The 27,697-nt window shown below is 40.2% G+C and overlaps 2 protein-coding genes across 8 annotated transcripts in view; one reads left to right on the forward strand and one right to left on the reverse strand.

Moving 5' to 3' along the window:
* Nucleotides 1-17,050, forward strand: part of LOC122888142 (transmembrane protein 211) — a 96,662-nt gene extending 79,612 nt beyond the window's left edge. The window contains exon 3 of the mRNA XM_044222183.1: nt 14,616-17,050. Within this exon, the coding sequence (XP_044078118.1) occupies nt 14,616-14,842 (227 nt within the window). The 3' untranslated portion in view covers nt 14,843-17,050. The remainder of the gene's footprint in view (nt 1-14,615) is intronic.
* Nucleotides 17,051-17,212: 162 nt separating this feature from the next.
* LOC122888141 (spermatogenesis-associated protein 22) lies at nt 17,213-21,701 on the reverse strand. Of its 7 annotated transcripts, none has more exons than XM_044222181.1 (8): nt 21,574-21,701; nt 21,098-21,185; nt 20,575-20,712; nt 20,008-20,200; nt 19,011-19,374; nt 18,778-18,898; nt 18,590-18,687; nt 17,213-17,728 (listed from the first exon to the last, which is right to left on the reverse strand). In XM_044222181.1, exons 2-8 carry the CDS (start codon nt 21,135-21,137, stop codon nt 17,537-17,539), a joined length of 1,146 nt encoding a protein of 381 aa, XP_044078116.1. In that variant the 5' UTR covers nt 21,138-21,185; nt 21,574-21,701; the 3' UTR covers nt 17,213-17,536. The 7 variants fall into 7 exon arrangements, with proteins under 7 accessions (XP_044078116.1, XP_044078111.1, XP_044078112.1 ...); XM_044222176.1 differs by having other exon boundaries at nt 18,778-18,901; XM_044222177.1 differs by having other exon boundaries at nt 18,778-18,901; nt 21,538-21,685.
* Between the last annotated feature and the right edge of the window lie 5,996 nt (nt 21,702-27,697).

The raw sequence follows: 27,697 nt of genomic DNA on the forward strand, positions 1-27,697 counted from the left end.
AGTATGTGTGATTAAACCCCAGTCACGCCTGAACAACCAGAGGTCACTCTTTGACCCTGACCACTGACACCCTGCATGTGTGTGTGTTTGTGTGACAGACAGAGGACTAAGAAGAAAATAAAGGAGAGTAAGGCTCACTGTTGTTACCAAGACTCTGTTCCCAAGAAGGGCCAAATGTCGCACAGCCACACACAGGACAGTGTGTGTGTGTGTGAGGAGCACAACCACCACTGCTCTGACTGCTTTCATGAAGGCTGCTGTAACCAAGGAAAGGCTTTCACTGCATTAGCGCTCCTCTCCCTTGTGTCTCGGTGGTCTTCTTGATTACCTCTCTGGTCATCCTTGTTACCTAAGCCTTCATTTACAGATCTGAAAGCATGTGATCGATTGAGGGGGAGCCATTTATCAGCATAGAGAGGCTGAAGGTAGATTTCTAATTGTCTCCTTAGATTAAAGAAAAGATGTGTGATTAAAGAGCAGGATCAGTCCTCTTGCTTTGAGCAAGAAACCTCAGAAGTCCAATGAGATGACATAGGGTGAGGTTGAGGTAAACTGCTTAAGTCCCTTCTTACTCCATTAGCGTGGAGCACTTTAAGAGATTCATTAAGATGTGTATATGTGTGTATTTGTTTGTGTATGTGCACCTGTGTGTCACACCCATGGTTGGCAGAGGGAGGAAGGGAGAAGCTCATTAAAGATGGAAGAGATGGAAGTGCAAAGAGTTTTAAAAGAATACACTGAGTCTAGGAGGGACCAACTGGTTTATCACATGATGAGAACAGAAACCAAAATCATCTACATGATCCTGATTTGTTTCATATCAGTGCTGAAATGATTGATTACGGAAGGTAAGTAGCATTGTCTCAAAGTGAAAGAAAGTGGAACTTGAAGTAGCTCTAAATATAGTAAATAATTTATAGACAGGTTTCCCATTTCAACAATCAAGGACACAGGCGCAGTATAGGGGTATAGAAAACTCATTGCCACAATGTCATGATAGCTTATGTGTACATTTTCAGTATTTGAAAAGAATTTGTACGTGGCACTCATCCCCGCATTTCGAAAACGTTTTTACTACACGCCACACTTTGGTTGACAACTGTCGGCTCGAGCTAGCTAACATGACACATGGAATTCCAGTGAGACAGCAACTAGCAGCCCAGTGATAACGCTAACAGAGACTACACGAAGTTAGCTCTACATGTAGTGAGAAATGACATGTGTATGTCTCAAACCATCAACAGGCAGCAAAGGGTAAAAGCATAGAAGACCCCCTTACACAAGTAATGTTAGCATATAAAAAGGAACGTTAGCACAAACTGTATGAAATTTCTGCTGTTTCCCTGATGTACAAGTTAAGCGTACAGAAGTTCATTTATTGTATTAGTTACGTTAGCATGTATGATAATCACTGTTTACACAAACACACAGTAAGTGTTAGCTTAAAATGGGTGTTTCTTCTGAGCAAAAACCAAGTGGCAACCTCTGGGCCTGAAAAGTGAAGCCAATACGGAAGTGCCCTAAACCTGCATTCGTTCTAATGACCAGCAGGGGGTGACTCTGGTTGCAAAAAGAAGATTGTATAGAAGTTTATGAGGAAAAGACCCTACTTCTCACTTTATTTATTACCGCAGTAAACATTTTCCTAATGAGTTTATGGTCTCAATCGCTAGTTTCAAGTCTTCTTCAATACAACATGATGATCATTTTGTAAATTATGGTCCCATTTAGAGTAAAATAGACGATAAAGCAGGGTATGCTTTAGGGTGCAACTACCTTGTGATTGACAAGTTGCTACCACCATCATGACAGCCGCCTCAGCTGTCATGACGTGTAACCCCCTTTTTATAGCATCAAATAACTAATTAAAAACAAACTTATCAGAAAAATTAACACTTGAACATACATGAATACATAACATAACATGTCTGGTTGCAAAAAGCCAAGATAGATGGCCAAAATGCATCTTCAAAACAGCAGTCCACAAACCAATGATGTCACTTTGACCAGATCGCTAGATGCTAATAGCTAATTCTGCACTCTGAGCTAACACTGAGGTTTGCCTCTTGGTACTGAACATTTGCCACCCATTACTTTTGGAATTTGTGCAGTTTATGGCACAAAAACAACTTCAGTCAATCCGTTTTCTACCCCCTGCATGTGCATGCATCTCACAATAACATCACTCAGCAACCTGTCTATAATGCTAAGTGGCTAAATCTGGTGGTTTAGGGAAGACTTAAGATTCACACAAAATATATTCCTTATTTCCATGCTGAGTAAATGTGGTGAACTGCGTGTTCTCCAATTCCTTCATTCAACCTTTAAAACAATAACAGAAAGAGGAGAGGAGGAAAGGAAGACTAATAAAAAGATAAAGAAAGGAAAAGCAGAGCCAGAAGGAAACAAGCCCATCTTATCTAAAGGGTTCATCTGTGGCAGGCCGCTGTGGTGCTCCATCTCTTGTAATGAACTTGATCCCAGAGATCTGCTGATCAAATGATCACCAGTCAGTGGCACTCCAATTTGAGAGACCAGCAGTGGAGCACACAGACTACAACTGACACGTCCCCTCTACAAAGGCAGCCCACAAAATATCGTTTGTAGAGAATTAAGACAAAAGCCTCCCTTTTGTTCTTGTTCCCTTGAGGGTGCCGTGGATTTTCACACTTCTGAACAATGGCTTGTAGATGCAACGGAGAAATGTGATAAAATGGACTGCAGTGGAAATCAACTGCATAAACACACACACACATATCTGAAAAGCATGGTCAGTTTACTCTGTTGGAAATCCACAACAAACGATGACACTCTACTCCTAATAAGATGCATTCAGCCAAGGATGAGATTAGTAGGGGAGTACTGAGAGACACACACACACACACACACACACACACACACACACACACACACACACACACACACACATACACAAAGCTGTTAAGATCCCTGGGCACTTTTAGAGACTTCTGCTGGAATGTGAGAGGGAGCATCCAATCTTCTTTAAAACCCCGTCGTCTACGTCTGCAGTGTGTGTGTGTGTGTGTTTAGATAGTTGTTAAGATACATTCTTTTCTTGGGTGTATTTGGCAGCTTTACTTTACATGGCGTGCACACACAAACACCTGCGCTAGACTATAGCCTGTCAATGTTGTGACAGACATATTCTTCATATACAGTAGGAGTCCTGTCTGGTCTGGATCGCCTGCTGTGCCCCGTCTCTGCCTCAACCTCATTCCTGTTCCCATTCCTATCAAACACACACGCACACACCTATGTCTGCTGCAGGTCCCCCACTTGGTAGGCAGTTGAGGTGAAGGCTAAAGGTAATGCTTTCCATTTTTCCTTAATGCCAGTGGGTCAGGGAGCGATGGCAGGGCAGAGCTTCATTACAGCAGCCCAGCAGGGCCCCATGTCTCCTGGTGGGATTCATTATGTTGCTGCCCCCCACCCCCAACAAACACACACACACACACACAACCCCCCACACAACCCGACTACATGCTGCACTCTTCGTGATAGATTCTATATATTTTCAGATAATGATCCTCGAGGTTTGTACCATGGCAGGACTCGTTGATGCTGCAAGGCTGCAACATCCACTCTTCTTGCTTTTTGAAGAAAACACTGCCTCAGCTGCATATTTGCACACTGTTGTTTCCATGAAGACAAAACGAACTTTTCCTCAGGAAAACATGGCTAAGCACATGATATTTTAGAGGATTTGCAAACTGCCATGCCTGAAAATTTCACTTAGCAAGTTACACTGCTGAGTCCAGAGCCAATATAGATAATTCATTTATTACTTTCAGACATTCTGTGTGCAGACAACACAAGCAACACACACACACACACACCAACTGATTAATGGGAGCTCATATATATATGCCCAGGTGCAGGGCTCCTGATCTTTTGTCTACAGCAGCGTTGTGCACAGCACATTCATACTGATCCACTGTCTCTCTTCCACTGCTTCATAAACAACACACTGCCAAGGCGACACTTTTTAAAACTGTCTTTAGATAATTATTTGTGTTTATTTTGCATCTCTTTGTAGTCATTTTGTGTCCATTTTTGGCCGTTTTGCGTCTCTTTGTGGTCGTTCTGCATCTCTTTGTTGTCGCTTTGTGTCTCTTTGTAGTTATTTGATTGACTTTCCAACAAGAAGTGTTAACAGGCCAGTGCGCCCTGGTTCAAATTCAGCTCATGGCTCTTTGCTGCTTTGCTGTCATCCCCCCTCTCTCTCTCTCTCTCTCTCTCTCTCTCTCTCTCTCTCTCTCTCTCTCATATTTCCTGTCTTTCTTCACCTGTTCCTATCAAATAAAGGCAAAAAGCCCCAAAACATAATCTTTAAATAAAAGAAGTCCAGGGGCCTGTACCTGGTAGGCCCCTTCAGTAATCCATCCATGATACTAATAGGCCAACTACCTATCACCTTCGGACTCTGGTAGCTTTCATCTGCTTTGCATAATACATGCAAGACATGAAATCAAGGTTTGTATCACATTCGCTGTGGCATATTCTGCTCTACCTTTCTCCCGACTGACTATGGCACACTGATGTGAACCGTGATGCCAAAGCACATCTGGATATACAATGCACCTACCAGTGCCACCGGGTTGTTCTGACTTTCATGTCTGACATTCTCCAGTGGACCTGAGGCAGCCACTGAACCCAGGAGACGTCTAGCTTAAAGGTTTAGCCTCAGGGCCAAAGGCTGTCAACACAATCATGGGGTTAATGTCAGACACACATACACACACAGACATCACCTTTAGCAGCCGTCCACATGCAGCTCAGGGACAGACCTTCAGGTTTCATCAGATAAACCATTGTTTCTTCATTGACTGTTTCCTCACACAACACACCATCGTCACGGCGAGCACAACTTTTACAGTTGATTGATGTCTTCAATCTAAACGCCACTTTCTTTCTTGTATTATTGTTATTTATTTTCCCATTCATGCATGTGAGGTAGTTTGTCTCCTGTGCTAATCCAATCTGCGAGGGGGGATGGATGGATTGAGCGACAGATTAGGTTTGGTTAGATTGTACACTGACACAACCCCATGTGCGCTGTGGGTTGCCTCATAAGGGATAAGGAAGTCAAGGACAAGCAATTTGTCTGAGGTGTAAATTAATTTGCAACATTAAAAAAAAAGATGGCAATATGGAAATGGAAGTAATTAAGATGATAGATTGGATGCAGCATGTGAGATTCATGTGTCATTGCTACAGCGCTCCCAGAATGGAGATTCACAGTCATAAGCATGAGTTCAGATGGCTCAGCATGCACTGGGAGCTGAGAGACACACTTGAAGTGGTCTTTGTTTGGAGGCTGCGAAAATGGTGTCCAGCTAACAGCATGCTATGCTGTGCATCTTTTTGTATTTCTTATTACTCATTGCTTCTTTGTTTTACCTTTTTTTCCCCTTCTCTTATCCTCAATCGACAATTTGCATTTAGATGATCCCCTTGTTGAAAAATTCAGCAGCAATATCTTTGCCCCTTTTACTCAGGACATTTATTCTAGGGGTAAATTAGAAAATATGATTATTTGTGAACTGGATGAACCAACCCTTTCAAAGAAATAGTTATACATTTAGGGAAATACACTTACTGTATTTGCTTTCCCGAGAGTTAGATGAGAAGATAGATACCACTCTCACACCTGTGTGAAGCTAGAGCCAGCAGTTGGTTAGCTTAGCTTAGCAGAAAGACTGGAAACAGGAGGAAACAGCAAGCCTGGCTCTGTCCAAAGGTAAAAAAAATGCCTACCAACACATCTAAAGCTCATTAATTAACACTTTATACCTTGTTTGTTTAATCCAGACAAAAAGTGTAAAGTGTAAACATGACAAGTTATGGTTTTCTGGTTTTCACAGAGGAAATCACTGCATCTGCCCATGATCACAATGTAAATCACATAACCCCTTGTAAAACCACGTTGTTTTTACATTTTGTTTTTTGCATTATTTAGTGAGCTGTAGAGGTGTTGGTAGGTGGATTTGCTTCCAGACTTTTTGCTAAGCTAACCATTCAGCTTCTTATTTAAAGGACAGATATGACAGTGGAATCAATCTTCTCATCAAACTCTCGGCACGAAAGTGAATAAGCATATTTTCCAATTATTCCTTTAAATGAATCTGTAATCTCTTTAGGCCATCATCTCATTTCTTTATCTGTTGAGCGTATTCACAATAAGTTCTCATACTGTAACTGCTTGTTGTCTTATCTTCAATACTCTGTTCTATCTGTTTTCTTCTTATCTGTATCATTGTCTTTGCTGCTGCAGTGCCGCACAGGGAATCATTAAAGCTTTATTTAATCATCTGATATAATCTCCAAGATGCAAAAGGCTTGTACAAGTCAAAATCATCTATGAGACTAAACAAAACATTTACATGCTCAAATGCACTCTGGACCGGGGGCTTTAACCACCTATGCAGTCCTCTGTATGAGCTTAGAGCAGTCTGAATGACTCAGTGATAAACAAACCTATTACTGAGTTCTGATTGACCAGTCCACAGGCAGACCTGCTCACTCTAAAGATAGCAGAAGCTATTTTATTGCCCTGCTAATCTCTCCCAACTCCCTGCATTTTATTTCCTCATCTGCTTTCTCTTTCTCTCCTTTTCTTTGCTCCCTCACTCTTTTATCTCTATTTGTACAGCTCTCAAGGTCAACAGGTTTTTGCCTCCACTGACAGTAGTGGACCATTTCCACTGAAAACAGTTTGATGTTCTCTTTAACGAGTCGCTTTCACATGGACTCCGACAAGTTATTCCCCTGTGGTTTCAAACCATGACATTCTGAGCACGCACTCTTGGTTTGTCTTCGTAGTAACTAAAAAGCAGGGCTGGAAAGAGTACTAGAATACTGTACTCAAGTACAAGTTAACTACTTAAATAAAAGTAAAAAGTAGGTCAGTTAAAATGTACTCTGAGTAAACGTTACTGCGCTACATGTGATGATGATGTTATATGATAGACCCATTAAATTAAAGAAAACATTTAGGCTACAAAAAAGTGCATTAACATGTCAACGTTCAGCCCACGCAACGTTGACGTCCTCCCCTGTACAACGAGTTACAACCATCACAGTGAGTTTGTTGTTGTGCTCACCTGCCTGAAGGACATTCTTTGAGCCTTTAGCACTGCAAAGTCCTCCACAATCTGCTCTAGGTTCAACTTATTTGCTTGATGATTCTCAAAGCACACTATAACCAGTCCACTCTGCCTCTCTGTCCCGCTGCACTCCTCACAGTTTTCAGACATTTTGAGCTGAATGAGCGCCCTGCAGTTACAGTGTGACAGGGATAATTGTCAAAAACAGCAGAAAGACCTCACACACCTCACTGAAGGTAAAAGTTCCTGAGTGAATGCAGTTGGAAATGTCCTTTCCAATTGGACCAGCACCCTTTCATGTCCTCCTCTTATCTGTTTTCTTGATTCTTCTTTTGCACAAAGATCTTTGAAGAAAATAAAGTATTTAGGAACATATTAGCAATTACAGGTCTATCTACCAAAGTACTTCATTGAATCTCTGAAAACTTCTCTTCCTCTCTCCCCATTGCCCCCTTTTCCTGTCTTCCTTAATCTTTTTTCAGAAACATTTATTAAGGAGTCGTGTTTTAGTTGCCGCTGTGTATCACCTTAAGCCAAACGTTTCGAGAAATGTAGGTAGTTGGAGGAGCGTCATTAGCATAATTTCCCAGAGGCATACTGAGCTTAATTATCAACATGGCAGTGTGCAGACTAGAGCACAGCTCATCACATTAGGATGGAGTCCCTGCTGTTTATGCCCACGCTCCGCCAGGTCCCAGCTGACTACCTGGAGATTCATCGCTGGCACAGTTAAACTCCCAATAACTCCGAAACTTTCATCTTCCTCGCTACGATTTCCTCACCTTGAACACACCGAGGGGTCTCAATAGTGGAGCCAACTCAATGCACATATAGATATGTAACACTTGAGACTCTGGTGGACCATCTGTTGTAGTCTGTATACAGTGCTGTATGTTATTTCAACTTCTTTTCTTTTAAGGATGATTGTTTTTTTCATATAGAGCAATCCGTTGTGTGTGGTCTCCTCAGGGATACTCACACATTCCTCTGCTATTTGTTTATTTTTATCCGTGGTATCTGCTTAATGCACTGTCACATCCGTGTTTTGAACGTCCCTCTGCTTCCTTCTTCATGCTGCCAGACTGGAGGTTGAGGAAAAGGTGTGTGAGAAACAGAAATTATCCATCCCCATCTCCATTTGCCTGTAAATAGTGGGGTAATGGAAATACTCCTTGTGTGCGTCCAGTGAAAAGGCAGACCACTGTTATGCACCGCCCTTTGTTATGCTTTCATTATTGGACACACACACACACACACACACACACACACACACACACACACACACACACAGTCAAATTTCCAGCAAATACACACAGTGAGTAAATTATGCAGTTTAGACCCTAATCTTTTGGATTTATTTGTTAAACTGCCCTTGAGCCAGGCACTCAGTCCCAGTTGTTGTAGAAGCAAGTCTTTACCAGGACATGTATATATGTGTATACACCCATAATTGTATGTGCCCATGTATATACACTATAACAGTGAGTGTATGTGGGTCACACTCTGTTTACTGCCCCAGGCTGTTGCTGTAAATCAGCACCTCATTTACATCAGCTCGCCTGATCACATCTGGGTTATTATTACCTACATGGGACTAGACAGAGATCAAGCTCACCTGTTCTATTCATGGAAAATGCTTGCTTATAGAAAAAGAAAAGGGGAGACAAGATGACAAAGAATATGGCGGAGGAAGACACCGTAGAAGAACAGCAGTTCTGATGTATAGCTTTGGGCCTGCATCTGTAATTAAGCAACATTTCTTTTAGCTTTTTCCAGCATGTTTCCTGTCACTGTGTTTCATCAATGACAAACATGGCCGGCAACACAAACAAATGAGCGTTGTGTTGGCATATCGAGATTTATTAGACGCATTTTATTGTTGTTGTTTTGCATTCGCCTACAACTTTACCTGGAAGAGTTGTAGGCGCTATTCTTGGCACAGAAGAAATTCTTTTTTTCCCCTCACTGGCTTGTGTGTTGATGTCTTTGCTATGCAAGATAATGTGACATCAAACAGGTTTGTGGTAATGTAAGGCCACAGTCTAATGTGTGTGCTCTTTCGTGTGTCTTTGAAGTGAATAGTAGCAGCAGATAATGTCCCTGTGTGGACAGCAGCCAGATAAGAAGTTTTTTTTCAGGAGAGACAGTAAGCAGTGGGTGCCGTACACAGACGATATAAGTAACACCTAAAGGTCCACTGTGGTTCTGTGCTTCTCCTTTTAATGTTTTTGTATTTACACGTCTGACTGCTCTCGTCCTGGTGGAGCTGGTGGTCTCCTCCTGACTGTCTGTCTGGCTCGTAGGTCAGAGAAGATAAGCAGGGCATTAGTCTATTCTAATATATTCTAGTTCCCTCTTGCTGGCTGTAAGGCTTTAATATATATTGTATAACCTGTCCTGCCTTATTTTTCAGTGTCAGTGTCTTTCTCTCGCTGACTTCTCATTATGAAACGCTTTAAAAGTGCCTGTCCTCTAAAGAAGACCACATAAAGACAGCATGTTAGTGAATTAAGCTACTGTTCAACTGTAAATCTTCCCCTCATCCTTTCAAAGCTTTAACAACACCATATTGTTTAGACAGTGAATCACTCTGCTTCAGCACAAGGCTACTGCTAAGTCTTGACAGGCGTCTTTCTGTCTGAGCCGGGGTGACAATAATCAGTGCACTTAATATATTTTATGTAACTGTTTGCCAGAGGGAACAGACAAACAGATGACACCACGGCAACAGGATTTAGAGCGCTGCCACCCATTTTCTATTGAGTTTAATTCAACCCTTCCCATCGCTAACAGAGTTATGACAGTCAGCACAGGGTGGCAATAGAGTTTGATCCAAAGCAGAGGTCTTGGCATCGTAATGAAAGAGGCCTTGAAGCTCACAGAATTGACTGTTTTTATTATACATTGGATTCAAGGTGTTTGAATGTCTGGGACTACAGTATATTGGATTTCTGACATTTCTGACAAGAGTAGATTCCAAACTTACCAGATTTCTACAACTGAACTCAGGCATTCACACTGAAATATGAAACAAGTAATCTTATGATTTGTGTGTTTCCAGGTTTGTGTAATAAACTAAGGGAGTGATTTCTGTGTCAGAGGCCTGTGATGAAATTGATTCAGTGTCACGCTTGGACGCCAGGTTATCACACACCGTCCCGCCCCACAAACCCATTCAATCTCTTTCTCTCATTCGAACTGCTGTGAACCTGTTCCACCGTCTCTGAGAGCAGCTTTCCATTTCTCGCTGCATCACTGAGAAAGAGATTCAAGGTTTTTAATTTAGTTCATTTAGTTGTTAAAAGCGGCACAGTCTTTGTATGGTAGTACAATGCTTTCTCCTCTGTTTGATTTAATTTTACTTCTCTCCTTTGCTGTGGATGCACACACAAAAAACCTTTACACAAAAAGAGAGAGCACATAAAGGTATTTGCTGTTCATTAGAGTACACAAAAGCCTCCTCAGCATTGCAGCTACCTGTCAGAAGAGGCAGAAGCTAATGAACAATGAAATCTATTGCTCTTAGCTCTTCTGGCTGTTTTGCATTTCCAAATCGATATTTCACTCCTTCAGTCTGAAGTCTGTGCGCAGTTCAAAGCTGCTGAAGTGTGCATTCAAACAAGTTGTCAGTAAAGAGAAATACAGCAAGTAATCCAAAGACATTTTTCAAGATTAACAGACTGTAAGTATGTTAAATGACATGATATATAATATTGGGAAGAAAAAAGCAATTTAAGAAGCAAATGTCATAATAAGTCTCTTTCCTATGAATAAACACACACTGTGACCCCTTCTTTGGCACTGTGTTGTAAAGTTTGCTATGAAACTGGGACACATTAGTGCCCAGCTAACTCGAAGTCTCTCTATTATTCACTGCCTCGTCATCTCTGAGCTATTATGATAGTCTCATGTACTCATCTGATTGGGACTGACACTCTCTACACACCCCTCCACTTCTTTTCCTCTCTGTGGAAAAAGGTCTGGCCAAGTTAGACTTTTCTCCCTGTCTTGAGTTCTTACAAATGCAGACCACTGATTGGAAGTTGGAAGGTTAGTAAACTGTCTGCTACTTGGGTCTATTAGGAGGTAAATGATGATGATGATGAGCACTCATAGCTTTTTACTGCCTGGTGGCTACTGTGGACAGCTCTTTAAAACCCCTGTAAGGGACTGTACGAAAATTATTGGGGTGGGGAGGGGGTTGAATCTTATATTTCATTTTGTAAAAAGCAAGACTCTCCCCAGAGAGTTTCTTTCTTTTCCCCTCCCCTTGACCTAGAAAAAAAAATGCAATACCCTCCCACCCAATATCTCAAAATAATATATTACCAGAATTACAGAATATTCTAGCCACTCTATTTTTGCATAAAGAGCTTCTATAAAAACAGTTATTACAGCCACAGAATGAGTGATCAGAGCATTAGATCAGATGATGCTATAGTCTGACATGTAAGAGATCAGATATCTGTTTTTACAATAAATCTCACAAGGAAGAAGGAATCTGGCATGAGAAAAAGTTAAAAGAGTCTCCCCTGCTCTCCCAAAAAATGTAGACTACCTTCCCTCCAGCAAAAATAAGGCGTAATCTTCCCCATTCACTGAACCCCTCTCCCCTACTAATAATTTTCATACAGTCCCTAGGTGCATTTAAATGAGAAATTTGAGTCTATCCAAGCTGACCCGTAATGTAATTTTAACAGGTCTTGGATTTTTTTCAGTTGTTTTTTGTTATTCATAACAATAATATTAAGGTATTGTTGTGGATATGATGCTTTTATGTGATCCCAGCAGCTCACTCAAATCATCACATGCTAGCACATGATGTCAACAGTACAGAGGCACTGAAATTTGCCATGTTAAGTGGGAGTCCACATGCACATTGCTCTCCTGGCTGTACAAGTAATGAACACTTTTAGGCTTCAGTCTCCCTGCATGGCATCTTGGTGTCATGTCAGGCTCTTTCATCACACTGCCCATTCCTCCTTGGATTAGACTACCAGGCCATGTAAGACCTTGTTGAAATTAAGCTTGTCCACCCTGCAGTGGAAATTAGACTGCTGTTTCTAGTTTTTCCTATCTTAATTGAAGGTTTGTCACAAAACATAGACCTCATTGTTCTGCATTATGCATCCTGTACAGTATTAGGCATTAGGTCATTAAAAGAGTAGTTCAGTTTAGCATTGCTCTCCTATTGTACACTGTGAGACTCACAAAGGACAGTAAAAAAAGGATCAACATCAGCAGAGATGAGAAGCGGGCTACAGAGGTCTGGTAAACTCACTTCTTTCTACTCCAGTCTTCTATCATTTATCAGTTACCATTTATTAGTCAGACTTCACACAACTCCCTGGAGCCACAAAAGGCTTTATGCAACTTTTTTTCAACATATGCAGTAGTACTCCCTAAGACCTTTCCCTTCAAGCGTGCAAATGCACTTTGGTTTGGTTTCATCCCTCTCAGATTTGAAGGATAAAATTGATCAATTTCGTGTTAGCCCCTGATATGAGGTTGATTTTTAGTTTTTCGACAGACCACCTCTCATTAAAGGCTTGCAGAGATCCAGTCGGCCCTCCCTGCAGCATATCTGATCCAGACACTCCCTGCATACCCTCCTGGTCTGATTGATAAAATCCAGCCTTCACCCTGCTTACCTGAAACTTGTTAGCGACTGCTGCTTGTATTTAATTCCTGTATTGATTATTTGGGGGTTATGCTGTGTTAATCATTTATCCATTCTAATTTGTGTCCAAGTTTGCTTTAAATGCCATCATGTCAGAGTAGGAGGGAAGTGGCCTTGGGTTGTATGCGGCACGCCCGTGTCTTTGTTTCTTCCACAAAAGCCAATGATAGTTTGATAAAGAAGGTCATTAAAGTGTCATTAGGCAGTGAGCTTCGAGGCGCTGGGACCTGCAGATAAAACATGGGGCAACTTTAAGAGCTGGGAGGACTTGGTTCAGGGATGGGATACGCAAGGCTGAGAGGCAGACCCTCAATAAACTCTATAGAGAGACACTACGGCAAGCTAGACTAACCACTCTCAAGCGATACCTATCTTTCACCCATTCAGACCTCTTTCTTCGTGTTTCTTCCCCATCGTTCGGATTTTCTCTTCCAGTCAATCAGTCAAACAGTCAATCCCAAAGCCCCCAGTGTGCAACCAAAACATCGGTGAAAGTTTCCCACCTCCTCCATCCCTGTTCTACTAACACAGTCCTTCAGTGCCCACACAAACCATCGATTTGATAAAGCTATTGCATTTTAGCTCTCATATGAACACTGTTTCCCACTGACCATGAAGCCGCTGCCCTTGAAAGTAGGAAAACAGACATCTCCTGAAATCAATACAGCGTAATAAAAGATATGTTTGTTGTGTTTTCTAGAGAGCTACTCACTATCACAAGTTCAGCTTTTCCAGTAAGCCTGGCACTCAGAATGACTAAGAGCAGCAATGATAGCCTGTAGCACAGTTGATGACTGCTTGGCAGCATGGACTGGAAGACTTGACTCAATTTGTAAAAGTGAGCCGCTCTCGGGCTAAGGACAGTGTCTGAGAAAGCTGATTGCTGGGGTGGGGGGTCTTCTTTGCGAAGCCCGGGAGTTATAAAAATGAGGAGTGCAAATGGATTTAAGGAGACATGAATCATTTTGCATTAGAAGTTTCTGTCAATTGCAGGTAATCATGGTTTTGGTTGTTCAATATGTTAAAAGCTCTGTTCTGCCACAGTTTAACTATCTAGGTCATGGTTTATTTTTATATATGTAACAAAAAGCAACAAATCACACTGCAAATTGAGGTACTTCAGCACTGATAAAGTATCTAAATTACACACTTAACTCTCAGTCAGACTGTTCTGTTTTCTGCCAAACCTCTACTGCCCCCAAGTGTCTCTCAGTTGGCATACCAGTACAGTATACAGATCCAGCCATTAGGATGTTAAAGGGTTGGTTCACTCAAATTACAGAAAACAAATAAACAAACAATGTTCTCTTCTATTTAGTGATGTCTAGCCATGCAGATAGTTTTAGTTGTTTTCTGCCATGGTTTTGAGATATCTGTCTCAGTTTTTATGGGGACTATTTCTTCGGTAAAAAAATACTTCCAGTTAACTGTTCGAAGTGAGGTCTGTGTATTATCCAGAGTAACAGGACACTATTTCTTTTCAGTGCTGTGAGACCCACATATGAAATTCTGTTCACTTCCATTCTACTAAGGTGTAGGCAAAAATCTCAAACCCTTAACAAATTGAACCATGGCAGCATACCACTAGACAAAAGTGGTTTTATTGGGGTGAACCAACCCTTTAAAAGAGTTTGATATATCTTACTATAAATAAAACAGCAAGATTCTATCTATGAAAGAATAAACATGTAATTTTAGCTGTATAAACATCTTTTTCATCTTGTGTTTTTGTGTTAATTCTTTCCTCCAACACCCTATATGAATATACTGTTCGCTGTCTGACCCACTCTTCTCTGACTTCTCTGCAGTGTTCATCATGGCTGCTGGACTGCTGGTCTACCCCTTCGGCCTAAACTCCTCACTGGTCAGGTCCTTCTGTGGGAACTCTGACATCTACTACGCTGGCGAGTGCCAGATCGGCTGGGGCTACATGCTGGCTATTGTCGGAGTCATGCTCACCGTCTTCTTACCCTTTTTTGCCAAATATGCGCCGAAGGAGCAGCTGTCCCCCACTCCTTTGCCCACACTGTTATAGTGCATTGATACGATGTCTTGTTTTTTCCCTCCTGACCACTCTCTCTAACCTGGGCTTGATGTCATGGAGACACACCTGCATCCCATTTTTAAAGGCGATGCTGTTTGGGAAGCCCCACTCAGTGATAACTGAAGCTGACACTCAACAACAAACACTGTCTTCCTGCATCTGTTATGTAATTAATTCAAATTCAGTTAATTTAAATGGAATGTTTTATGTTACAAAAATACTCTGTAGTTATGATTCATTTGAGGGTAAAAATTCTGAGTTTTCTGAAGTTTGACTTATCTGTTTTCTTTATGTCAGTTCTGGAGATGATGCAGTCAGAAAATGCAAAGACCTAATTTCACATGATTTAAGAAAATGACCACAAACATAACAAGTACTTTCTAAAAATGTAAGTGTTTTTTCCCCTTCCTTTCTTACATGGGTAACAGTCAACATGTATAACATTCCAAAACAGACTGGAAGTTGGCTGCATAAAGAGAATGGAAGCATGAGATTGTGTGGCAATATGACTCGTCCAATCAAATAATGTTTCAGTTAGAGGTTTTGAAGAACATTCAACTCAATGAGAGCCCCTTTGAACGGTCGAAGATTGAGAATATGCGTCTCAACTCTTAAGGAGTTGCATCTATTGTTTTGTGCTGAAGCATTTGAACTGTACATATGGTCTGGATTTAACAGAGCTGATGTTTGAGGTTTTAAAATACCACATTGAAAGGAGAACGCTTTGAACGATTTTTGCTCTCCAGACTTTTTCTGCCTTCCAGTCTTGTGACCAGGCAGTGAACTAGAGGGAGTCAAGAAGACATTTTAGCTTTCAAAGACAGTGCATTTAGTAACTGTCACAAAGAAAAGGACAGCATCAGACCTGCCGAGAGGACAAATGGAAATCTCTCCTCATAACAAGGAAATAAATCATACTAAGTTGTGGTTTCAGTGCAGTTGTATGTTGGGATATTGCATCCTTTTGTTAACGTTTTCCCCAGAATTGTTTGTGTAATGTAACTTGCTTGTTAAACATAAGCAATTTTTTTTTTCTGTCTAAAACACACAATACAAAACACTCTAATTCAGGAAAAAAAGATTGCAAAAGGCAGGGAGATGTAGGAATTTTGTCAAAAATGCATGATAAGATGGGCTTTGTTAATGGTAGAACAATTGATCTAGATTTTAAATGTGATTTGACCAACTTGTGCCTTTTAACATAACCAAGACAAGTGTTTAATACAATTATCAGGTTATCATCTTTTCTGCTGAAAAACTGTGGATCCTGTTGTGATGTGTTTTTTTTCTCTATTATATTTTTTCCTCTCAGAGGTAAAGGGTTTCTCCTGTACTTGATACAGTATGATCTCATTAACTTGAGAAAATGTTCTGGAGGATAAAAAAAGATGATGTCTTCTAATCCTTGGAGGTAATGGCAGAGAGAAGGAAAAAAAGAAAAAGCAGTATACTTGTGTTCAATTTTGCCCTGAGACATTTTTGCCAATTATCTAGAAATGGTAACTTGAATTGCTATATTAAAAGGTTGTGACATGCAGCTAACAGATTAATTCCTGGCATCCTTGCCTTATGTAATATAGAAATTGAGTGGTAGAGGAGGGAGCTGTACAAATTGAACTTCGTCTTTGGTTATCTGTGCTGAGCTGACACATTATTCACATTATGTGTAAAATGTGGCTTAGAATAATTAGCTCCTCAAATAAGCTAATGCTACTGCTGATGTGTTTTTGTCAACCCACTCCTTTTAAGTGCTGGCACCATTCCTGTCATGTTCCAAGGACAAAATGTCTACTTCTCCACTTACTGTCCCTGTACACTGCCAATTTCATCAAGCTAGACTCCCTTTCCTAGTGGGTGTTTATGTGCGTATTAGTGTTAAATAATGGGTTGCATTTTGCTAATGGGTTAATCTTTAGATATTTCCCAAATTTGGGTTCCCATAATGACATGTCGTGACATTAAGAAAATTACTGTGATTATGTTGCCATATTTGGAAGGTCAGGAGTTGGTATTGTATTGGACCTCATACTGTGCTTGACTGTGGGAATGACTAGCGTGACTGCACTGGACTTGTTCCCAAATTTGTTGACCCATTGTGTGTAAAGTCTCAGCACTGGTGAAACTGTTTTGGTAGAGTAGAATTATTGTTTTTTCCATTGTGATGTTTGACTGTAAATAAACTAACTGTACTTGATATCACGTTATTCTTAACTGCCCCGTTTTTCAAAGATATATTTTGAGATATTACCTCATCGTGTTTGCTTTACCTGAATTAACCTCTAAACAATGTTTGCTGTTCTGTGAATTTTCTTTGTAATAAAAATATTTCAGAACTTACAAAAAGAGAGGCTTTACTTTCCGTTAAAGTTTTGGTTAAATGAAACAGCTTTTTATGTATTTGTTTCACAAATAAATACAAAAACATCTACACCATGCAAGTGAATTCAACTGTTGAATACTAGTGCAGTTTGTTTGCATGCAACAAATTAAGGGCAACAGCGCCCTTTACAGGTCAAAAACTTTAACAATACCTTAAACACGCTTTTTCAAACTACAGTGACTTCTACCCATAACAAGAGTTATCGATTACTATATAGCACTAAGCTTGGCTCTCATGTACCCTCATCAAATACTGGTATACTTTCTTCCTATCAGTCTTGTACTGCTGAAGACACCTACTCATGCTCAGACTTCACTGAGTGATTTGACCAGCGCCCTCATTTCTGCATCACAGGCTTTGACAGCGTCCTGAGCGTTCCTCAGCTCTGAGGGCAGGCCAGGTCTGACGGACACACACATCAGGACGTCTCTACTGCGGTCATAGTTTCCCACACAGCGATGAACTTGACCACGGATGAGTCGGGGCAGTTCCTTCTCCTGTTGGACAAGAGGCAGAAATGAAGATTAAGTCAAGTCAGATTCCAGCGCTATTTTATTTTAAATATTTCCAAAATGCCAATGTTGGGCCACCACCTCATATAAAGGGCACATGATGTTAAACTTTAAAGGGGATGATGAAGAAGCAGGTTGATAGTCAGGAGTAAGTGCAAAAAAGGGGGCATTTGTTAGCAAAAACATTAACATGAAACAAAAATGAAACCCCCAGGAAATTCGACAAAAATAACTTAAGATGAAGCAAAAAGAACAACAACAAAAACACACACTAATGAAAGCTGCAGCCTCACAGCAAGCTGCCACCTCCTCCCCCCGTACTCCTGTAAATGGCATTTTACCTTCTCATGCTCAACTAACTGGAACCTGCAGTACCGCCTGCTCGGGTAAGTATAGGGCTAAACAGAGTTCAAGCATCAAAAACCATACAAAATAATTAACAAAAGATTTCTCAGTTACTGCTGACATCACAATTTACCTATGGGTACACATACATACAGCCCCTCACTGCTAAGAAAACATAATGATATAAACTATCCCTGAGAGTGAAAATAGGTTTGATGGTTATCTACCCAACAGAAAAAAACATTACACACACAGTAAGGTGGACCCCTTTCAACAGGTCATAACCATATGAAACAAAAATAAAACAAACAAACAAGCTTGTGCTATTTATATAACCAGATTGATAATTTATTAGATTAACCGAAACATTGGACTGAAATCAATAATTTAACACACAACCCCGGGGGAGTTTAACTTGCCCTGAGGAGACAAATTGACATTGTCCTCTGATAAACTCAAGACATATTCATTCAATTTACTTGCTTTTTCCCCCCAACTTACATTTTCATAGAAGACACACTGCACAACCTCCTTCCCATCTCTCATGAGGAAGTTCTTGGCTCCGTGACTACCCAGCGTGACTGCAGAGTCTAGAGTAGCTGAGGGAAGAGCATAGCCTGTCAGTTTAATGGTGTTTAAAAATACTTACAGTACACATCAGAGACAACAGCACCTCTTAATCAACTGACCAAATATCTCAAATAAGTATGGAACTTTGTCTTTAAAGTGGCTCCAGTATCTCATGCCATCAATAACTGCAGTCAGGATCCTCAGTGAGTTCTCAATGGCTGGCTTCATTGGAAATGTTTCCTGCTGAGCACAAATACAAATGCTGCAATTATCACTAACAACATCATGAAACATTAATGGCAAATTTTGAAATCTTTGGATATTATTACATATTTTCCATATATTTTTCTACCTGAGTTTGCTGCGCAGTCTGAGGTTGATTTGTGCCCCTGTTTCCCTCAACAGTGGATCTCTGCGGCCCAAAGCTGTTGGTAAACTTCCAGGAGTTGTTTTGTGGCTGCGCTGCACGAGCAGAGGGCCTGCTGGGTGGTGAGACAGGCGCAGGCAGAGGTCTAGACTGCTGGGAATACTGATGTGTGGGATTAGGCGGTCTGTAAGATGACTGCTGGCCCATCTGAGGGAACCCAGTGTGGGGTGTTGGTTTGCTTTGTGCACTCTCACTGATGCGGGGGGCTTGATATTTACTCTGTCTGGAGTTAACACTGGAGCTGGAATCCTGTTGTCTCACTGGGTTGCTTGGCTGTCCCATCTTAGAGCTGAAAATAAAAATAAATAAACCTATTTTCACATATTGGGATCTAAAACTGAAACCCAGCACGCACCAAACACCAGTCACATGTCACGCTGACTTTTAAAACTTTTGAAATTACAACATTTGAATTTCTTTGGTCTGTTTTTTTATACGTTGTCTGTGCTTGCCAGATACTCTCTCTGATCATGAGCAAATTAACTTACTGTAAAATCATGGCTCAAACAGACACCTTGTTTGCTGCCTGTTGCAGCTAGGAAAAAGGTGGTGGTATCCATATTTTTGCAAACCTTTTCACCTGTTTCTAAGGTGTCTGGATGGTTAACTACCCTTTTATTATTTGAGAATATATAAATATGAAAAACAGTCCAATTTAAACAGCTGCTGGGTGATTTGGGGATTTCTGATTTTTGCCTTTATTTGATAGAAACAGCTGAAGAGAGACAGGAAATGTGGGAGAGAGAGAGCGGATGACATACAGCAAAGGGCCACAGGTTGGATTCGAACGTGGGCTGGTGCAGTAAGGACTCAGCCTTGTACATGGGGTACGCACTCAACATTTTTCATTGTTAATAAACTATGACAAACAGGTCAAACCACTGACCATCATACTAATGGTCAGAGAGTCAATGAAACATACCTTGTGCCTCCAACTTTGTATGGATGTGGTATCGGTGCATAGGTTCTCACTGCAGGGGCAGGTCCAGGAGCAGGTCTGTTGCTGCAGTACTGCTGGGGTGGAGTAGATTGTGAGTAGATGCCCTGTCTCTTCCACTGGTGGCTTTGTGGAGCACCAGAGGACGGACCTGAGGCCTGGTAACATCCATAGGTACCTGAGGAAAGGTACATTCTCAGCAGCTTATAGCATCTTATAGCAGCCTCCACTATCTGCAGCTGTGAATGGTTATCTTAATTCATGGGGAGATGTTTTACAATATTGTCCTTTGTTTTATATAAAATGGTCTCAATTGTGTGAATCAGCAGATATGGTGATTTTGAGCAGGCAGACATTAAACAACATTCAACAGGAACAATTGCATTTACAAAATATATTTAGATGCCCTGTATAATTCACACTGATGATAGTCAATTAGAAAAATTAAGATCACTTGCTACTTAAAGTGCATTTATATTGTTCTTTGGGTGTACTGCCACCTAGTGACTGAAAACACAGTAGACGCTTAAAGAGCCTAACTGAATGCTTCACCTGATGTGTTATGAGATGTAGCTGAGCTGGTGCTTGCCATATATTCACTGTGGGAAAAGAATTCAATCTCAGAGGGAGCAGATGTCAAAGGAACTCTGTTTCTTTTCTTCTGGTTAAAGAGCGGCACAGACAGACAGCCTGGTGGAGACAGCAGAGGAAAACTATCTGAACATATCAGACAAATTATCAGACAAATATCAGACATTGGGCCAGAGAAAAAATACTCCTCACCTTGACGATTCTATAAATTTGCCACCTTATACTGTTTGTACTGTGTACTTTTTCTTTGGATATGGTACACCACAAAAAGCAATGTCACTAATTTAGGGTATTTGAAATATTATAAAACTAATCAAATTGCACCTCAATCTTTAAATTGTATATAAAAACACACTCTAGAACAAGCACAGCCACATTTCTAATTGTTTTAATTATCTAACATTTACACTAATCACTGAACCTGGCAGAAATCAAAGCAACCTATTAAAATATGAGGAGACGAATTAATCTCGAACGAACAAACCTGCTGTTGGCCTGGCTGCCTGGTTTTCCTGTCTCCTCATTGTGGTTGCTTAGAAAGCACAGCTCATCCAACTAGCGGGTGGTGTTAGCTAAGGTTACACGAAGAGACACACCAAATAAAAATATGGAAGAGACATTAAAACTGATGTCCTGGTTAGTGTTGGTCACTCACTTGGTTCTAAAAAGGTGGTAGGTTAACTCAGTTGGAAAGACTTGACAAGTTAAACCAGCTTATATTGCTTTGGTTCTTTGTTAGTTTAGCAACAAGTGTACTGTTAGCTAGATTATTTAGCTATAAAACTAGCGTTACATTTTTAGACAGCTCATCTAGCTAGGTACCATTACAGCTCTAATGTACAGCTACCAGTTGTAACTTTTTTTGCTTTCACAAGCCCAAATTGTTTTCTATGAACATTGTACATTAGTTAAGAAATTACAAACTCTTTTTGTTGGCGAAAGTTAACTAACAAACGTTACAACAACATGCGACGAACTGTCCTTTCCAGTTCAGCACCGTGGCTTCTTCTTCTTCTTCTTCTTCGTAAAGTTTTATGGCGGTTGGCAACCAACATTATGGCGCAATATCAGAATCAGAAATACTTTATTGATCCCCGAGGGGAAACTCTTTCGGTACAGCTGCTCACTGTCACGTCAGTGCACACAGGAATAGAAGTACTAAGCAAATCAAAATATAATTTGCTATAATACAGGTCAGATAAATTAAATACAAAGTGGATAAAAGCTAAAATATGTGTAAGTACCAAAGTGGATTAGAGGTTGATAAGTATGTACGGTATAATACAATGTAATAATATAATATAATGGAATGTGTATGTGTATAATGGACTCTAACTATACATTCACTAATGATTAAATAAAAGAAAATAAACTGAGAAAAAACAATATTTTTTTTTAATTAAACACACCATAGTTCTATTCTCTTCGTCAAATTTGTTCTCCTAAGATAATGAAACAATAATAGATACCACTTCTCTCTAGAACTTCTTTGTAAATCAGACCTCATCTTTATTTCTTTAAGGTTCAGTGTCAGTTCCCCTCTCTCAGCATCATATTTTGGACAGTAAATCATAGCATGTTCTACAGTTTCTTCTTGATCACAGAATGTACATCTTCCTGTATTATGTTTTCCTATTTTACATAATGTACTGTTTAATCCTATGTGACCAAACCATAGCCTGGATATTACTGTTTCCTCTTTCCTGGTCCTCCCCGTTTTCCTCATCACACCTACTTTTCATTAAATGTTGTCTAACCACCTTCCTGTTCTCTCTTCTTCCCACTGCTTCTGCCACCTTTCTTTCAGCTTATCCTTAACTATGGTTTTCATTTCTGTTTTACTAAGGGCTACTGTAATGTCAATGTGATTTGTTTTTGTGGCTTCTTTTGCACACTTGTCAGCTAATTCATTTCCCTTTGATTCCTATATGTGCTGGGATCCATACACATGCCATATTTAGCCCCATCATTTGAATTCTATATAGTGTTTGTTGTATCTCTATTAAGACATCTGGCCTGCTGTCTGAATGGCTGTGCTTCAAGCTGATTAATGATGAGCTGGAATCAGAGCATATTACTGCTTTCAAAGGTCTCACATCTTTAACCCGTTGCAGTGCTAACAAAATTGCCAGCATCTCCCCAGTACACACCGATACTCCATCACTGATTCGTTTCCCAATTTTAATGTTGAAATCTGGAACTATGAATGAAATACCAATTTTGTTAGCTGCGTTCTTTGAAGCATCTGTATAAATTTTAACATAGCTGTGGTAGATACTTTCTATATATGTCTGTATAGTCAGGTCAGGGAGTATCCAAGGATGTATTACTGGGAGTGGTACTGTTGGACTAATGTTTATTTCAGTTATTCCTAGTTCTTTTGCTTTCTGCTCAATTGTCAAACCAAAACTTTTTTTTTCTCTCCTCTCCTTTTCCCAACAGGGTTTTAGTGCATCTAGTGTTGGATGATCTTTATTATGTCCTTTTAAATTAACTCAGTAGTTTAAAGATAGCTGTATTCTCCTTAATTCCAGTGGCATTTCTCCCATTTCAACTTGTAATGCTGATGTTGGGATTGTTCTGATGGCACCTGAACATAGTCTTAAAGCCTGATATTGAATGTGGTCTAACTTTCTGAGAGATGTACTTGCTGCAGATCCAAAGACTACACACCCACAATCTAATACTGAGCTTATTAATCCTATGTAGATGGTTTTCAGTGCTGATCTCTCTGCCCCCATTCACTTCCCACCAGACATCTCATTACATTTAATACTGTTTTACACTTGTCCGTTACCTTCTGAATATGTGCAGCCCATGTGATTCTTTCATCAAACCACAACCCTAGAAATTTAAATTGTTTCATTCTCTCCAATTCTTGATTATATTATTTTAATTTTAAATAGCCTCCTGTATTTTCTTCACACTAAATTCCAAATTCCTCCCTCTTTTCCATATCGCCCCGTCATCCACAAAAAGAGAGAATCCCATCCCATTCTCCAAATTCAGAAAAACATAATTTATCATAATAGAAAATAACACAGGACTGAATATACTCCCTTGAGGAGTTCCATTTTCAACAAAAAATTTCCTGAATAACCCTATTTTACCTGAATCGATCTTCCATATAAAAAGTCTTTAATCCACCGATACATTAAGCCTTTAACCCCTAATTTACTCAGTTTAATTAATAATCCTTCCTTCTACATCATATCATAAGCCTTTTCTATATCAAAAAAGATGGCGACTATGCTTTCCCTATTAATCTGCACTTTCCTTATTTCATGTTCTAAACATAAAGCAGGGTCCATGGTATTTCTACCTCTTCTGAGTCCACTCTGATATTTTGATACAAAGCCTTTGCTTTCCATATAATACGCCAATCTTACATTTATCATTCTCTCCATTATTTTGCATACATTGGAGGTTAAGGCAACAGGCCTATAATCCCCTGGGTTTGTGCAATCTTTTCCGGGCTTGCGTATCGGAACTACAACAGCTTCTTTCCAGACTTGTGGCAATTTTCCCTTCTCCCAAACCTTATTATATAGTTCCAGTAGAATGTCCTTCACTAAGATGATTTATGTAACATATCTGATCTTTCCCCGGTGTTGACATCTTGGTTTTCCTGAGTGCACGGTTCAGTTCTGCCTTTGTGAATGGTATATTTGTTAAATCATTGGTATCTTCATTTTGCTGTAGTAGTTCCTTATTCTCAGCTATTGTATTTTCCCTTCCTCTTTGCCCCTCTTCACTATTATTATTAGAACTGTGAATTTTAACAAAAGTTTGTGCCAACATCTCTGCTTTCTGCTCATCTGTCACCACTGTAGTTCCACTGTCCACTAAGACTGGGCATCCATACTCTCTTTTAATCCCATTCATTCTTTTTATCATTCCCCTTATTGCAGCAATTTCTGTTTCTCTTCCTACTGAGTTTTCCACCCAAAGGTTTTCCTTACCTTAGCTTGCAACCTTTTATATTCAGTAAGATTCTGAAAATTGTGAGTTCTTTTTACCATTTTAACCGCTTTATTTCGTGATTTTATTACATTTTCACATTCCTTTGTCCACCATGGTACGATTTTCTTTTTATGCTTACCTCCTTGCCTTTGAATCGTTTGCTTTGCTGCCCCTAGAATGGCTTCACACACGGAAATATTTAGTTCATCAACATCTTGATTAACATCAAGTTTTTGCATTTCTTTATCACTAATCTTCTTAAATTTTTCCTAATCAGCACTGCTGAAAACCATCGATCTACTCCTCCAATACCATACTCTTCTGCACTCAGCCCTTCTTCTGTTAATATGGGATAGTGGTCACTTCCTACTGTTGTTTCTCTTACAATTTCCCACGTGCAAATACCCGCCACTGTTTCTGACACTAAAGTAAGATCTATGGCTGATTCTGTACCATTTCTAACATCAATTCTGGTACCATTTCCATCATTGAGGCATATTAGATTTCTGATTAGCTCTTCAATCACCTCTCCATTTCCATCATTATATCTGCCCCACATTGTACTATGAGCATTAAAATCTCCACAACAAATAACTTTTCCTTCTAGATTTACAGCTAATTCCTCCAGTACTTCTAATGACAGCTTTTTGTAAGGATTGTAAAAATGTACTATTTTAATAGTACCATCTTTTGTCCAAACTTCCATTACTATAATTTCCCAATATTTTCCTTTCTTCAGTACTCTATATTGCATTTCTTGTTTCACAAATATTATACAGCCTCCTCCATTTCCCTCCACTCAATCTCTGCATATACTATTATATTCTTTTACCATAAACTCTAATGCTGGCTTAAGCCTTGTTTCTTGAATACATATTATTTCCGTTTTCTTTCTGAGACCTTTAACAAACCCTTTAAATTCCTGACCATTTTCTCTTAAACTCCTTGCGTTCCACTGAAGTATAATCATTAGGTTCTTTCTCCCAAGACCCCCGGTTTCCCTTCTTCCTCAAGTCTTTTGTTGATCTGTTCCCAGGACAGATCTTTCATAGCCAAGAATTTTTCAGCTCCCTGCACAATTATTTAGATTTTCTCTGTTTTGTGTTTAACTTGATCTGCACAGTTGATTACATAAGCAATGAACAAAACCAGCTGTCAGTTCTGTAGTTTGCCCTCTTTGACCTCCCTCTGGTCTTGAATTTTGACTGGTTTTGTCTATTTTTGTCTATTGTCTTCACTGCTTCAGCATACCTTATGTTGTTAGTTGTTTTTACTTGCTAAATTTCCACTGCTCTTTTCCTGAATTCACAACCCCCAAATGCCGCACTGTGTTGGCCACCACAATTACAACATTTAGCCTGTGCATTATCTCCACATTCCCTAAATCTGTTATCACCTCTGCATGTGGCACACCTTTGCAAACCATCGCTATATGCCCATACCTCTGGCATTTGTAACACTGAAGTGGAGGAGGAACATAAGCCCTGACTGGGAAGCTCATACAGCCTATCTTTATTTTATCCAGAAGTACCAGGTCCTGGAGCTCTAGAAGCACTGACAAACTTTCTACTCTCTCACCATTGATTGTCTTTAACAATCTCTTTAGTCTCCTCACCTCGCCTCCATGAATACTTCCTTTGAGTTTCTCCAGATCTTCATCAATCGGAATGCCTGTTATCATTCCCTGGGCAACTTTAATCTCACCCAGAACTCTTCTTTCACACACGGTTCTTTTGCAAATACTTTCAACCTGCAACGCTTTATTTCTCTGTTCTTCATCTCTCTATTTTATCAACAGGTTCCTGTCTCGAAAAATCTTGGCCATTTCTACTTCTCCTAACTTCTTTTTCAGCTCCCTAGATAACGCTATTGGGCTTATATTCACCTGTTCATCTTCCCTCCTGAATTTAAGTATTATTTTATATTCTTCTTTCTGCACCTTCCTGCGAACAACCCGGTTACCTTCATCGGAACCATTCTCCTCCAAGCTTCTTTCACTGCTCTGGCTGGCAGACGCCCTTACCTCCTCTTCTTGACTCATCTTTGCTTTACCTCTCCCTCTTCCTCTACAAAGTCCAGTCATCAAACTCCATATCGTGTGTTGCCATCCACATGATTAGAACTTATTCAGAGGTGGATTCAGAGACAGACAACAAGAGAGACTGAGAAATAAAAGACATAGAACGTGTGTATATTTGTGTGATGACATTCCCCTAACCTCTGCCCTCTTAAAGTGGAAATGGGAGAATGAGAAAGAGAGATAGAGAGCAAACCAGGGCTTCTATGAGACTTTTCAATCCTAGTTCCGGATACAAGTGTCAGTCTCTCTCACTCATCCCTGATAGGATCATCCTAGCCACAGGAAAACACAGAATTCCCATCTGCACCTAAATCCTTATCAAAGAACTGCAGTGTACTCAAATCTGTAAGAAGACAGGCACGTCATAAGCTTCATTGTTACAGCCAAGGTAAGGCTGCAATGCTCTGCTCATATGTGGACCTCACTTGACTCCTTGTGGTGTTTCAGAGGAAGAACTTAAGTAAATAGAGATGGGGGCATCTTGTTGGAGAGACTATAAGGAAAGACAAGGGCAAAAGCTACAGATCTACCAGCTCTGCCCACGGAGCCTGGGGCTTATTTCAGCCTCAGTGGGTCTGTGTAATATCCTTGCTGAGAGTCTGAAGGCCACTCTTTGATCTTGACACTTGTGGCTTCTCTATCTTGTGTCTCTGTCTGTGAATCCATGGCAACAGCAGCATGAATGGTCTATTCAGGATGGCCTCCACTACATCCTTTGCCTCTGAGAAACTATCAGCATACAATTTGTGTAGTTGTCTGGAGTCTAAAACCAATTATTCAGTTCTGGTTGCTTTATATAAATATTTTATTTTTATGGGGTTTGTTTATGCAGTGTCTGCTAAAAGGAGATCATGCTATTACAAAGAAATTGTTCAGATGTGTATCATCTTGCAGTTTTAATGAGTTGGGCTAAGATAGGGGTGGTGCCACACCTCAAAAACTGGTGTTGGGACAGAAGCCTACATATGGTCCTCTATACTGTAAATGCTTGGATCTTTAGCAAATCAAACGCATTTATTAACTTCCCAAGTACACTGTGTT

Source organism: Siniperca chuatsi, linkage group LG14, assembly GCF_020085105.1.
Source record: "Siniperca chuatsi isolate FFG_IHB_CAS linkage group LG14, ASM2008510v1, whole genome shotgun sequence".
NCBI lineage: Eukaryota > Metazoa > Chordata > Actinopteri > Centrarchiformes > Sinipercidae > Siniperca > Siniperca chuatsi.

Bases quoted from the DNA above. Each gene is read 5' to 3' on its own strand.
- LOC122888141 (XM_044222176.1), bottom strand. From the start codon at position 21,137: ATGAGGAGACAGGAAAACCAGGCAGCCAGGCCAACAGCAG. The intron at 18,902-19,010 runs GTAGAAAAATAT...ATTTGTGCTCAG, and splicing joins AGACTGCGCAGCAAACTCAG to CAGGAAACATTTCCAATGAA. The intron at 18,688-18,777 runs GTCAGTTGATTA...CTCTTCCCTCAG, and splicing joins ATACTTATTTGAGATATTTG to CTACTCTAGACTCTGCAGTC.